Below are 13,784 nucleotides of genomic sequence, written 5' to 3' on the forward strand. Positions count from 1 at the left end.
GTTTCGCGCATGCGCGCTGGCGTCGTTAAATGCCTGGGCAACATGGCGGCGCGGAGATGGGACGCAGCGAGCTGAAAGCGATGTCGGGTGCCTAGGACCTTATTCCCTCGCACGGAGCTATGACTACCTTGGGCTCGGTCTTCGCTTCTGAAAAACGCCTGGCCGACTACTTCGTCGTGTGCGGTCTAGACCTCGACTCCGGGCTCGAACCGGACGCGCTGTCTGGTAAGGCGCAAAGCACTTTTGTTGTGTCCGTGTGATATCTTGAAAAAGTATTGCTCGAATTTGCTAAGATACCTCATACGGGTGATTCTTTATTTACCGCTTCGAAACAACAGAAAATTTTGCTTACCCCATTTTGTGACTTGTTTTTGCGCATTGCGTCTGCTCGGAAGCAAGACGACAACCGCGTCTTTTATGCTCGCGACTGTTTCCTCCTTTTTGAAGCGCACTTGACGCTGCACATTTTTTTCGCAAAATATCCAGTCCCATCACGCGATCGCGCGTGGCTGCTTGCTGGAATGTTCTGTGTAAAGTTCTTAAGCATGTAGGACATTTTTTTACCGATGTGTGACCTCGGCAGCGGATATCGGTCAGGAAACAGCCCGCCACAACCTGTCAGCGAGCCTCGCAACTCTCACTTTCCATTCAGTTTCCCCGAAATCCGGATATTCAAATTCCTTTCGCGTCGGGGCTGTTTTTTGACCCCCGGGCATACGTTTCGTAACGCAAAAATCACTTCGCTTTGTAAGGGTTGTTGGCAGTTGCACGTACGAACAATGTGATCCTGCCGAGAGAAAAAAAAATCACTTTAGGTGTCCCAGAAATCGAAGTCCCAGTGAACTCGCGTTCTCTAAATATAACTCCAGGTCTGGCCTGAGTCCTCTGCCTCTCCTAATTACGCATTGCGACATATCTCTTCGCTCGCGCTTATTTTAATGCGGCGCGGAACTTCTCGCTAATGCCCCTGCTTTGATTTGGCAATTAGAATTGATTTGTTATTACAAGGACGTGTTAATCAGGTTAACGCTGATCGGAGATAACTCCTGCGCAACTAACACACTGCCGTGCTCACGTTGTTGCATGAGCTCGGCTACGCATGCGAAAGTTTTGTGGCAGTCTTGTGACCCGGCATTTATTAGCGAATATTTTTTTCAGAGACAACCTTTCCGGCGGTTGCGAGACTGGAGACATCGCGGCGCGTTGCAGTCGGAAAATACCGTTCCTTTCCTTTTGTGCAGTTCCTGTAAACTTTTTCGTCTTTTTGTTTTCCTTTTTGCGTCGAGTACCAGCAACTTCCTTTCCACAAGCTTGCATGTCAGATGTGTGACTCATCTGAGCCTCACAGTTGCCATGGCAACAGCGTCCCTCTCTGTGACACGTATGTTGATAAATTGCCACTCCTGGAGTAACACATGTGGTTGGTGAGGCGTGTACGCTTATAGTGCGATCCTTCAAACAGGAAGCCCGAAAGCTGTTGTTGAACGATTGTAGTACGATAACTCATCTATTGGCCTTGTTCTGAGTCAGATTGTGGCTCGAATATTTGACTGCATTGCTCAGTTGTTCTATAAATTTTTGGTGTCTCTGTTCTTGCATCGATACCTCCAGTGCATGTGTGGTACAGCAGACAATTGATTTGTGACACCCAATAGGTGTGATTGAAAAATTTGCAGGAAGCAAATATTTCACCCGTAGAGAACTCAAATGAGGAAGCAGTTTTAGAATTCCTTCTGTTTGCTGTTACATGCTGTTTCATTTGATGTCTGGATGTCTCACCTAGTTTTTGTTTGCTTGTTCTGCCAGGTTTCACAAAGTGGAAAAAAGAAAAATTATATATTCATTATATTATCATAACAGAAAGTTTGTCACTTTGCTCAATGTTCATATGCGTGACGGCATTTTGACTCGCTGTATTTGCTCTGAAAGGCATCTAACCCCAGCTCTGTTGAGCACTTGTATTGCAATCTTGAAATATTTGGTTTCTTAGGTTTTTTTTACATTGGCATTAAATGGGACTTGTCTAGGGTCAGCAGCAAGAACTTGAACTTCACATTCTGTGCCACAATGTGCACGAATTTTGAGTGAAAGTAAATGCTGTGCGAACCAGCTGAATTCAGTTCGCACGCCATTTAGATTTTCTCGTTTTTTAGGTGGGGGTAACACGTTTAAAATATCTCTATTCCAGCGCTTCGCATCTAAAATCACAATAGATAAGGACTACACTCATCCAATCAGCACTATCGCTTGCTTTGCTGTGGCTTTATGATGAACTGATTAGTACAGTTTAATGGCTAATGCATCCAGCCGTAAGATATCAATGTTTACCAAAAGGTCGCTCTAGAATATTCTTCTACACAGAATACAGTTTAATCGCTAATGTATCCACCCTTAAGATATAAGCGTTTACCAAAAAGTCTCACCAAAATATTCTACACAGAGCAGGGGTTATGCATGCCCTGAAATATATTTTTGGCCGTAAAGCAAGTAGGTACTGTGTGAAAACAATGCTCAGTAGATCCTGTGTCACCAACAGTGCGTAATACGTGTGTGTTTCAATATCATGGGGCCCAGTACTGAACCTTGCGGTACACCAAGGAAATCGCACAAATTGTTGATTCTCCCCTTTGCCAGGTGACCACTTGCACTTCACGCCATTGGACCGCTGCTACAAGGGCAAGGTCCTAGCGCACTACCCGGAAAATGTACCCTGGAACCCATTCGACCCCAGTGCCATCGGCATGGTGAGTGCTAATTGGCATGTGGGGTCTGGGTGTTCCACTTGTTACCGCTGAAGCTGTACTGCTCAACTACTTTTGAACTGAGCTTTTAAAGGAAAAGTTATCTTCCTAGTTTCTTAGCAGAGTCACAACTGAAGGTCAGGCGGGGCAATGTACATGGATTGCCCATTCATTTCAGGGCCAGTGTTGGGGGTGTGAAAAACCCCAGACACACGAGAGGGGTTAGTGAATAATTTTAGGTGGGCTGTCTGTATCTTTTGCCTGGCCCTGATTTTCTAGCAGGTGCTGCAAAATATTTTTAATTTAAGAAATGGAACAATTGGTCTTATTTAATGGTGCGACTTTTGTTGAGGTCTCGGTTGGTTGGCGAGATATGTCAGCCCGTACGAGAAACGGGTTAATCTACTGTTTGTCTTGTTTTTTTTTTTTTTTTCGATTAAAATCATTGTTAGAGAAATGAAACAGTTGGTTTTAAGCTAATCATGCCATTTATTTTTATTGTGTTTTGTGGTGGCTTCTCAGTTGGGCAACCCGCAGACAAAAAAACAAGTTTATCTTCTTTTTGTCATGTTTTTTCCAGCTGAAATCGTCGTTCTAGCTAAACATTGTTACAGCAAAATATTGTTCCACTTGAATGCTGTTCCAGTGAAAATCAGTCTAACACGACCGGAGTGACAGCAGCAGTGTCCTCTCTGGTCATTTGCCATCTCCTGCTTTCACTCATTTACCGTTTTCTATGTTTGTTCCGGCTAAAATCATTGTTCCAGCTAAATGCTGTCTTAGGTAAATATTGTTTCATTTAAATTTGTTTTCACTCATCAATCGTTCATGTTTGTTCCGGCTAAAATCATTGTTCCAGCTAAATGCCGTCTTAGGTAAATATTGTTCCGTTTAAATTTGTTCCAGATAAACATTGTTCCGGCTAAAATCAAACACCCTGTGTGACATAGCGTGATGGGCGCTGTGTCCTCGGACGTCATTTTGACATCGCTCTCTTTTGCGTTTCACTCTTGGCGCAGCTGTGCCTGCCGCACGGGCTCTCCTTCCGGACGCAGAAGCACACGCGCGAGCCCTTCTTTCACCCGTTCATCATCACCCGGGAGGACGGGTCGCGAACCTACGGCCAGACGCTCACCTTCTACGAGGAGGTCACCGACCGGCAGATCTGCTCCGCCATGCAGACGCTGCAGGTGAGATCCGCCACTTTCGCAGGAGGGGGGTGTCTGTTCAGGGGATGGATGATTCCTTTGTGGAAAGAATTTGTGAGGTGTGCCTCGTGGCATGAGACTCTCGAGGGTGTTCATCTTTAGGCCGTGTTTGTTGCCTCTTTGTTTTTCTCTTGGGTTTGTTAATTCCACCCTCCTTGAAGTTTAATTTGAAGAAAGGAATTCTGTAGTTTGTACCTTCAAGAAGAGGCTCGTAATGAAATGCATCTATATATTGCATTTATATATTGTTGGGAACCTCACACTCACTTTGGGGTCTCCTGTACAAACAAAAAGGTGGTTGATCCCTCTTTCGTAGGAATCACTAAGACACAAAAGTGAGATGTGCCTTCACAGGATCAGTTGAATGTTTATTTGGCATCGATATTTATATTTCACTGGTATGGCACCGTCAGACTTATCAACATTAGACACTGGATTGCACGCGCCAGAGCACGGCGTAAACCCGAATGGAACCACACGCGGTCGCAAACCATGCGAACGAAACCAGCAAATCATTTGAACTCACGATCCGCTGCAGTGAAATAGCATGATTTGTGGGGCTGTCTTGTGGGTGTGCTTGGTGAGCGACAACCTGCTGGCGTGTCGCTTTCGCAAATGTGCGACCACGGCGTCCCTGCTTCGTGGAGTGTACGGCAGAAGATTGCGTTGCGACGAGCTCAGCTGGCACCAACTGTCGGCGCTCATTAGCATCTTGATGCACTACTTCACTTCACCTCTCGTAGACGGCAGCACCATCAAAATAGAGGAGTTCATAGGAAAAATATATGGCGCATTCATACAGCTGCCTGCGCTTTAGCTCGTAGCGGAGTCGGTAAAGCGTCTGGTACCTCCCGTTGCGGCGACGGAGCACCCGGCTTGAATCCTGGCACAGCCGCGTTCACGGAGCAAGATAAACAGGAGCGCCGACTTCGCTCTCTCCGGCGGGCTCTTAATGTCCATAACTCGCGGAGCACAATGTAGATGGCGCAGCGAATGGGGCCGGCGGCGGCTAAGCGGCCGGCGTTCCCCGTGCGCCGGCGGGCGAGTTGGCGGAACGCATTCCGTCGGCTCTGTCGTCTGCTTCGGCGACGGTAGTTTTGGGCACGGACTGCTTTAGGCCTGCTTTGGCGCCGCTTCGCGTTCATGGCACGCCTCCTTCGCACAGTTGATTAACTTGTTCGACAGCACGTTCTGGGTAACCCGGACCCGAAGGAATTGAGTGGCCGTACGGCAAAGATACGTTAAGGATTGGTTTGCATGGCGGGAAAACAAAATATAGAGACCACACACAAACATATGGCTGCTATACAAACACTACCTTTTGCGCGGTGCTTGCCGAAAATGTGGCTCCGTTTTGTAAATTTGGGAATACCAATTTGGCTGTGTTTTAACAGGTTTTACAAAAGGCCAAAGGAGCAATTGGTTTTGATCACTAGCGATTATAAATGTTTCCTCAGCTTTCTCGCAGTTCTGCAACTTGCGTCCAAAACAGAGTGTGCCTAGAACACGGGCCGGCACTTACACGCTCATCAGAAAAGAACAGAAATGCGATAACATCACCCGCGACTGCCCGCGACGTAGCAATCTGCTCAAGATCAAGTCCCTGACAGTGCGGTCTTTTCAGAAGCCTTCATTTCGCGATAACTCGCCGAAAGAAAAGGGTTAACGAGCCGGTTGTTTTGCTGGTCAGCCGCTTAAAAAAAAACAAAAAAAACGCCGGGAACCCTGGTAGGCCAAAAAATTGCAGCCATACAAATCGCAGCATTTTATTTGGAGTCGCGGTGTTATTGACGAGATAACACGACCGTAGAGCGACAGTGAATATCGGGTGGTAAGTTGCGGCATGAGTTAAAATGAAGTATGCGTTTGATATTCTTAGGTTCCTTATCAAGCTGACAGTGTTTTTGTGCACTTGATACAACAGGGCAGCCGTCCAATTCAGTCATTGGCACAGAAATGTGCATCATTGCCGTTTGCCGATGGAGACTCCGGGCGACCCTCGTAAGTGTTGTTAGTGTGCAGAAGCAGCATAAATAATTAAGCACGCCGCCGGAGAGCGGGATAACAACAGAGGGTAACCTTTGCGCTGCATCGATTCGTCGTAAGCAGAATCACGCTAGACTATGTTGTGGCGTTCCATATTACTCTTGCTCATTCTTTGGTGCTTCTGAAGTCGTCGTCGTTCAGTTGCGCTTACATGTACTGGGTTAGTACAATATTTTTAGTGGATCTTCATAATGTCAGAATAAACATTCCGGGAATAAGCGATCGCCATGTATGTGGCGGCGTGCGATTATCTGCACCGTCTATTGCGGCCGCGCACGGGTGTTTAAATTCCGCGCGGCACGCATGCCTCCTGCGTAGTAGGACAGGCATAAGACAGACGTCGCTGCGCAAGAAAAGATGCCTCTGGGGAGAGCGAAGAAGGGAAGAGCCATGTACAGAGGCACAGCGACGAGAGGGCGAACGAAGGAGGAAGAGAGCAAAGGGAAAGCTGGGCGGCCGGCGGCGCGTGGACATTATCGGCCCGAGCAAACGATTTTTTCTGGGCCACAGTCGGCGCTCCTCTTTATATCTTGCTCCGTGGCCACGTTTTTCTAGCAATGTCACTTCCGTGACGGATATGACGTCAGTCAGATCTTGGTGGATCTCGGCAGAAAACACTTTCGTGTTAAAAATTCCAAGTCGCTCTGACTGCCGGTTTCTGTTCATCCATTGTTTCGGTGAATTACTGTCTCGTTGGTATTTGGGATGAATCTGAAGTGGTGAAGATTCTTGTGTGCTCAAGACAGTGGTGTACTGCTTGCGGATGGTTTATGCCAATCCTGAACATTTATCTGAGGAAGCCTAATAGCCTGCTTGTTAATTTTTCTTCAAAAAAGTTCCACATGTTAGCGCATTTTGACAGAGACAAAATTGAAATTTGTTAGTTTAGCCTCGATTAAGCTGAACTTTTCTAGCGGCATTGCTGGTTCTGCTGGTCGCTATTTTGTTCACCCATGTTGGTGGCTGAACCTGGACAAGACTTTGTCGGCTTTCGTTCATGCTTAAAGTGCTAACACAGCGTCGTACAGTGGGAATTCATTTCAGCGGGAAGTGCTGTACACGCTTGTAGTGGGACCATGGTGGGGGAGTGTTTTGGTGTTGCATTTTTTTAGTGCTCTAAAGCACGCTTACATTTCTCCTTTTTCAAGATATTATAGTTCAAATTAAGAGGAAAGGAATTTACTTGGGCCAGCCATGTAGGGAGACGAACCGGCAACAAGTGCGTCACGAGGCTAACAGAATGAATATCGAGAGATGGGATTACAGTCTAGTCCACTTATAGCAATATCCAAGTGCCAAGGAAATCCCATTGCTATAACCGATAATTGTTATAAGCGGGTTGTCAAATAAAAAGACGGAACAGAGCTCAAAACATTTCATTCGCATGCCAGCAAGGTTGTACCACTACAAATTTGCGGAAAAGAAACCACAGTCGGTCACCTTTGTTTGCCGCGGGTGAAGCTAGCGCAAATCTTATTCAAGAGCATCTACAGGTGCTTCATCTAGCTGAGGTAAATGTCCTTGGCGGAAACAAAGTCCCCGAGGGAGTGCGTCACGCATTGGGCCTCCTACGAAGACACTACCCGAGTAGGCTGCGCGACCGCGTAATTAGAGTCGTCATTATTGCACTTTTGGTGCACAATATAACCGGATTCGATCGTTGTATCCGATAGCGTGGCACTGAAGCATTGTAATAAGCGGTTTATTTTACCATAGAAAGAATACAAAAGTTAACGGTGCCATAGCTGGTTATCGTTATATCCGATATATTGTTATAAACGGTATCGGTATAAGTGGACTCGACTGTAGTAGGTCTTAGAGCTATTTTTTTTATTTACTAACCAATTTTAATAAAACTGCACAGTAATATGGAGATACATATTGTGATTTCAAATCTTCAATTAGATTTCTTGCAAGTTGTTTATTTTTTTTAGATAATTAATGATTACTTGCCATTTTTTTAGGTCACAGTTACGAAATAACCGCTACACACAGAATGGTGATTGCCCCGTGGCTAGGCAGACAAATGACTAAAGAATACAACGTTGGAAGAACTTTTTTGGTTTAGCTATTTTTGGTCATTTTACAACACAGTGAATCATTTTGAGACACACTGAACTTCACTCCTCCCATGCTCTGCCAGAAATGGCTCGCAGGTGGTGTAAATTGAACACAATAATAATTTTCCAAAGCCTCCGTTTAAAAAATTTGTTGCCAAAATTGTATTCTCCACACATTACGGTATCAGAAGCAAAAAAAAATACAGCTGTACCTGTTCTGGGTGCCAAGATATCCAAGGGCGAAATGCCAGCTTCGCATTGCAAGAAAACTTCCGTTTCACCATTGAATTCTGTGTGAACTGAGTGGTAGAATGCACTTTAAAATACTATTTACAATAAAATATAATGCCTTTTAATAAAGAAATTTGCAGACTGATAGAAAAATGGCCGTGGATGCCGCAAAATGCCATTTTTCAGGAAACGATTTCTTCACCGTTTTTTTTTACCCTGAAGACCCATCTGCGCCCTTAACCTAATGGAGAGATGAAATAAAAAAATTCAGAGTCATAGAGTGGACTCGGGCAGCACAAGAGTGGGTGGAGGCGAATGGGGGATGCCTTCGTTTTGCAGTGCACCTAAATGGGCTGTCGATGACGATGATATTATGTGTCAACGTAGGGCATAGTTCGAGAATGTAACGACGCTGGGTGTCGTCGTATCGCAACTTTGGCGCCTCAACCCCCCCTCCATTCGGGCGCAGGCCATGCACTTGACTGAGCTCAGCTCGAGCGGGAACAAGGCGGCGCTCTCTCGGACTGCGGCAGTCAAGACGGAAGGCCCCGTGTCCAGGTCCCTGCCCAGGTCGTTCCGCCTCATGACCACCTCGAGGGGCGACTCCAACTCCGGAGCGCTCTACGACATCACGAAGGTGAGAGGAAGGAGAACGGGCTTTTAGGAATCTGTTTCTTCAAGCCTCTCCTTGGACCTCTCTTGGTCTATGCATTGGTCTATGCCGACGAGGGTGCAAGGTGCATATTGTGTACTGTATTTACACGATTGTAAGTCGACTCAAATGTAGGTTGAGCTCCCCAAAATTGCATCTCTTAAAGGAGTACTGACACGAAATTTTTATGTTACGTTTTTTTTCGCTGCTATGCGTGCCTACCAGCCCACTAATCATAGAATGACAGATTAGACGGTCGAGCGCAGCGTAAACATTCATTTACGGCGTCGTTTATTCGTGCCAGTTTCGGTTTCGACTGAAAAACGCCGAGCGGCCGCCATGACAGCATGTATAACATGACGTCACCATTCTTGCCGTATCGCTGCCTCTCTGGAAGCGCGCGCGAGCGAGCGCACGCGCGCGCCCAGACCGGCCGAGGTTTTCGCCGTCCCCACAGGCCCGGGCAGCATGACGTCAGTCCCAAAACCATGACGTGTACACACGCCCGAGCAGCGCGCGCCAACCACAGCCAGCGCGTCGGCTTCGTCACGGGAGCCCCGACGTCGGCAGTTTGGGGCACGTAGCAGATGATGTCACGTCGGCCCGCTCTGGGCTTTCTCGTGCGGGCGAAGATTAAAATGGATTTTAAATATGTTTCGCTGAACGGTTGCTGTTGAAACTTGCTGGGAGATATCTCCTGATAAAAAGGAAGCGTTTTACATAGTTATTTCAGCTTTCAAATTTCGTGTCAGTACTCCTTTAAAAACAAAAATGCGAGCGCCGGAAGCAGTTTGAACACTGCTGTAAACGAGCGCTCAGAGAGTTCTTCGGGTCCAGGCATCACCCCCGGAAAATCTTTTCAAAAGATTTTCTGGTGGTGACGACCCAGGGCACTCATGACAGACGGGAGAATTCAGCACAACACAAGCACACGGCAACGCGGCCGCCTAGAAAATTGTATCACAAGGAGAAGCTCTTCCGTCAACTACCAATACCCCCCATATGGCGGCTCTTCCATCAATGATCGATGCTTTATTTATTTATTTTTTTATTTATTCGAATTTATTCCCAATCATGAGAACACATTCGCTGCGAGATGACAACCATCGAAGCTACCGGCAGCGGCACTGCCGCGGGATATCAAAACAAACATGGTGACTGACAGAAGCAGCCGCTCTTGATTTCCTTTGATTCGTGAGTACGTTACTCGCATTCAAGAAGCGTTTTGTTGGTCTCTAATAAACAAAATGAGTATTACCGATTGAATCCCTTGAATCAATCCACAGGGCTGACGTAGGCACAATCATATCACGTTCAGTACACTTCTGAACGCGCTGGTGGGAGGTTAGCCGCTATAGGTACGGTGGACAAAGGGCACAGATTGGGAACGCCAACTTTCAAAGTCGACATCAGCTTTATTTACGCTAGAATGTATGCAATGGTAAACGCTACGCTTCGACTGAAACCATAGAAACGAGGGTGTTACGCTTTCCCCAGCTTTTAGCACCCCTGATTTCCCATTTCTGTTGCTGTTACAAGCGGCACAAAGTTTGATTTCGATTCGGAGTCGACCCCCCAACATTGAATTGTCAAACTTATAGACGTTAAGGATTGGTTTGAAGGGCGGGAAAACAAAATGTAGAGACCACATACAGACATCTGGCCGCTAGAGATGTGCTACCTTTTGCGCACTGCTTGCCACGAATGGGACTCCGTTTTCTAAATTGGTGAATACCAATTCGGTTGTGTTTTAAGAGGCATTACAAAAGTAACAACTGGTTCTGATAATTAGCGATTATGAATGTTCCCTCAGCGTTCTCGCAATTCTCAAACTTACTAAACTAACTAGTTTAAATTGGTATAAATGGGAATCACTAAGCTCACATGCCGAATTGTTAAGGTGTCTGCGCTTGTGTCGCGCGGCGGTCTATCCTCGAGCTAGCACATCAGGACGGCTAGGTTCCGCTGTCTCACCCTTCGAAAGTCGCTCCTCTCCATTTTCTTTCTCACGACTCACGGCCGGGCTACAGCGCTCTAGCCCGGCATTCGCGGAGGCGGCGTTCGGGACGCCGCCCCTGCGAATTCCAAGTAATGGCTGGCAGAATCTCTGGTTTCAATCTTTGTAGAGCCACGTGTGTGAATTCAAGTGATGTCGTGTGGAAAATTGTTGTGGGTGGGTGTCGTTTAAAGCTTTGCTTTCCGACCACTGTCATACCGTGAGCCAATTTCTTTTTATCAAGTTTTTATGCTGGAGATTGTATGCCACTTCAGTGTTAGTGTAATTAAAAAGAAAAAGCTCTGGGTCAGCTTTGAACTCCACACTTTTGACGCACTTTTGCTGTCAGAAAGCTTTCGCGCTTCTGTGAAGTTTCTTTTGGAAGGGATCGTTTATTTTGATGCGTGGTGGGGCCAATGAGGAGTTCTGGAGCTGGTGCGTGTGTTGAGTGCTACCCTTGAAGTGAAACGCGGTCGCTGCCCTCTCCCCCTCTTTTTTACCCACGCAGGACACCCTGTACGTGAGCAAGAGCCTGTGCCTGGTGACCCCGCTGCCCCTGGTGAGCGCCTGCCGCCTGGTGCTGCACAAGCTGCTCGCCCTGGTGCAGGCCCGGGACTCGCCCCCGCTGCCCCTCGAGAGCTACGTGTACAACCTGCTCTACGAGCTGCCCCTGCCCCCGCCGGGGCGCTCCCTGCGCCTCAGCTACCTGTACCAGGACCACGTGTGCCAGAGGCCAGGTACTGCTGCACCGGCTGCCCTTTTTGTTGCATTCGCGTTCGTCTCCGTGTGATTTCTGATACTAGGTGTGGAGTACCTTTGACCACACTATGTCCGTCCGCATCCGCACGCATAGCATTTACAATCGCAAAAAATCACAGAGGCACCGGCAGGATTCGTGCCTGTGTGATTCGTAAATTAGGAAGTCCTAAGGTACTCCACACTGTTACAGCCGAGGGAGTAAGCTGTTTGACTCTCGGGTACTAACTCACGGTCGTAGCCCAATGGGTAAGACAACTGACACTAACTCTGTCTGGTCTACCAGACACAGGCTCGAATCCTGCTGGTGCCTGTGAGATTTTTTGCGATTGTGAATGCTTTGCGCAGGGACACGGACGGACGTTGTGTGGTCCTAAGGTACTCCGCACGTAATATCTTAGAGATAGCCTGCTGAGAGCCAGAGAGCTTCACAAGGACCCCTACTGTATTCATTCATTCCACATTTCCCTAATTCATTGCAGCGGATGCATTTACGGTGCTTTTACGTATTTCTTTTTATCCTGACCCAGGAACGGGTGAGCTTCCCTTCTTCGACTACTCGTTCAGACAGCTCTTTGCGACATTGGGTCTGGAGAACTGCATCCAGCTGTTCACGAGTGTCCTCTTTGAAAACCAGATCCTGCTCTGCTCCGAAGGTGAGCCCAGTTTGCCACTTTGAAAGGCTGGGTGTCGCAATTCCCCACCTTCATGATTGTGGCGCCCTTCTCTGTGTTTGTATGTGTGCAGGTTTGTGAGCACAATTGTACTCATAGAGAGCGGGCTGAACATGCCTAACATGGAATTTAATTTTGTGCAGTCACTGTTTTTTTTTTTTCTTTTGGCATGAACCTTATGTCGAAAGTACTAGGTTGTGGTAACCTTCCTGTGAAGGATTTGGATCTTTGGAAATTGTGTGTGAGCCTCCAGGTTACTGAAAATTTGCTTGTTTGAATATCTGGTGTGCTTTGTTTGTTTTAATGCATGCATAAGAGCCTTAGAATTTAACTGAAGTTTCAACGTACACTAAATTCTTGTTATAACAAAGTCGGCTGATTCAAAATCTCGCTTTATTTAAAGTATCTTGTGACAGCACGGCAGATTTTAGGCAGCACATCATACCAACTTTTAACGAAGTATCGTATATTACAAAGCCAGTTTTATGTCCCTCGAACATAACGAGGTTTTCTTTTACCTGTGTGCATGGCGGACTAAGTTGTGCTGTAGCCCCCTTGTCGAGAATCCAGCCGTCAAATTTGTTATGAGTGAACGTACTTGATATTGTTGAAAGTTTGCAGCTCAGAGTAAATGGCTGGGGTTTCTCTACAAACAACACCTTCAAGCATGAAACCAGGAATTCTTTCATGCTTAAAGACGTTCATGGTGTACCAACTAGCTCAAACCCTCACACGTTTTGAGGCTGCGTTTCGTCCTTTAATCGGCTTGTCCCTGTCTCTTTTCACCTGGAAATGAAGTTTCACTGTGAAGTAAATTTTTGGTTACCAACGTACTGAGGATCCAGCCATCGAGTGTCTTGTTGCTTGAGCATATTTGATGTTGTCGTGAGTTTGTGACTGTGAGTGAACAACTGTGCGTTGTCCTCATCCCTCTTGGCCATCTCCCTTCTTTGCCCGTCCTCCCTTGCTGTCGCAGACTACAAGCGGCTGATGTTGAAAGTTTGCGACTGTGTTGTAAACGGCCGTGGCTTGTCCTTTAACCGGCTCGCCCTTGTCTCTTTTTTCTTTCCTTTTGCCCATCCCCCTTCTTTTCCCATCCCCCTCCTCAGACTACGAGCGTCTGATGCTGGTGTCGGAGTGCATCACGTGCCTGCTGATGCCCTTCCAATGGCAGCACGTGTATGTCCCCATCTTGCCCCACTCTCTACACCACTTCCTGGATGCACCAGTGCCCTTTCTCATGGGCCTGCGCCACGTGTGCGGGGGCGACGATGCCATCTGCCCCGGCGAGGTGAGCACGGTCGGGAGGGCACAAAAGTAAGCGGACCGTGTAAGGGAAAAGCAGCAGGTGCAGCTAGGAGCCATGAAGAGAAAATACAACTTCATTTAATTTGAACGAACTAGGATTCAGTATCTCACT

The 13,784-nt window shown here is 47.1% G+C and overlaps 1 protein-coding gene across 4 annotated transcripts in view; it reads left to right on the forward strand.

Moving 5' to 3' along the window:
• The first annotated feature begins 16 nt into the window (after nucleotides 1-16).
• Pns (DENN domain containing pinstripe) overlaps nucleotides 17-13,784 on the forward strand; it is a 62,435-nt gene continuing 48,667 nt past the window's right edge. For all 4 annotated transcript variants that reach the window (XM_077673984.1, XM_077673982.1, XM_077673985.1 and 1 more), the window contains exons 1-7: nucleotides 17-225; nucleotides 2,635-2,744; nucleotides 3,761-3,931; nucleotides 8,756-8,923; nucleotides 11,443-11,671; nucleotides 12,221-12,346; nucleotides 13,474-13,655. In XM_077673984.1, the coding sequence (XP_077530110.1) occupies nucleotides 120-225; nucleotides 2,635-2,744; nucleotides 3,761-3,931; nucleotides 8,756-8,923; nucleotides 11,443-11,671; nucleotides 12,221-12,346; nucleotides 13,474-13,655 (1,092 nt within the window). In that variant the 5' untranslated portion in view covers nucleotides 17-119. The remainder of the gene's footprint in view (nucleotides 226-2,634; nucleotides 2,745-3,760; nucleotides 3,932-8,755; nucleotides 8,924-11,442; nucleotides 11,672-12,220; nucleotides 12,347-13,473; nucleotides 13,656-13,784) is intronic.

This window comes from Haemaphysalis longicornis, unplaced genomic scaffold (genome assembly GCF_048455015.1).
Source record: "Haemaphysalis longicornis isolate Haplotype H1 unplaced genomic scaffold, Haemaphysalis longicornis Haplotype H1 scaffold_6, whole genome shotgun sequence".
Lineage (NCBI taxonomy): Eukaryota > Metazoa > Arthropoda > Arachnida > Ixodida > Ixodidae > Haemaphysalis > Haemaphysalis longicornis.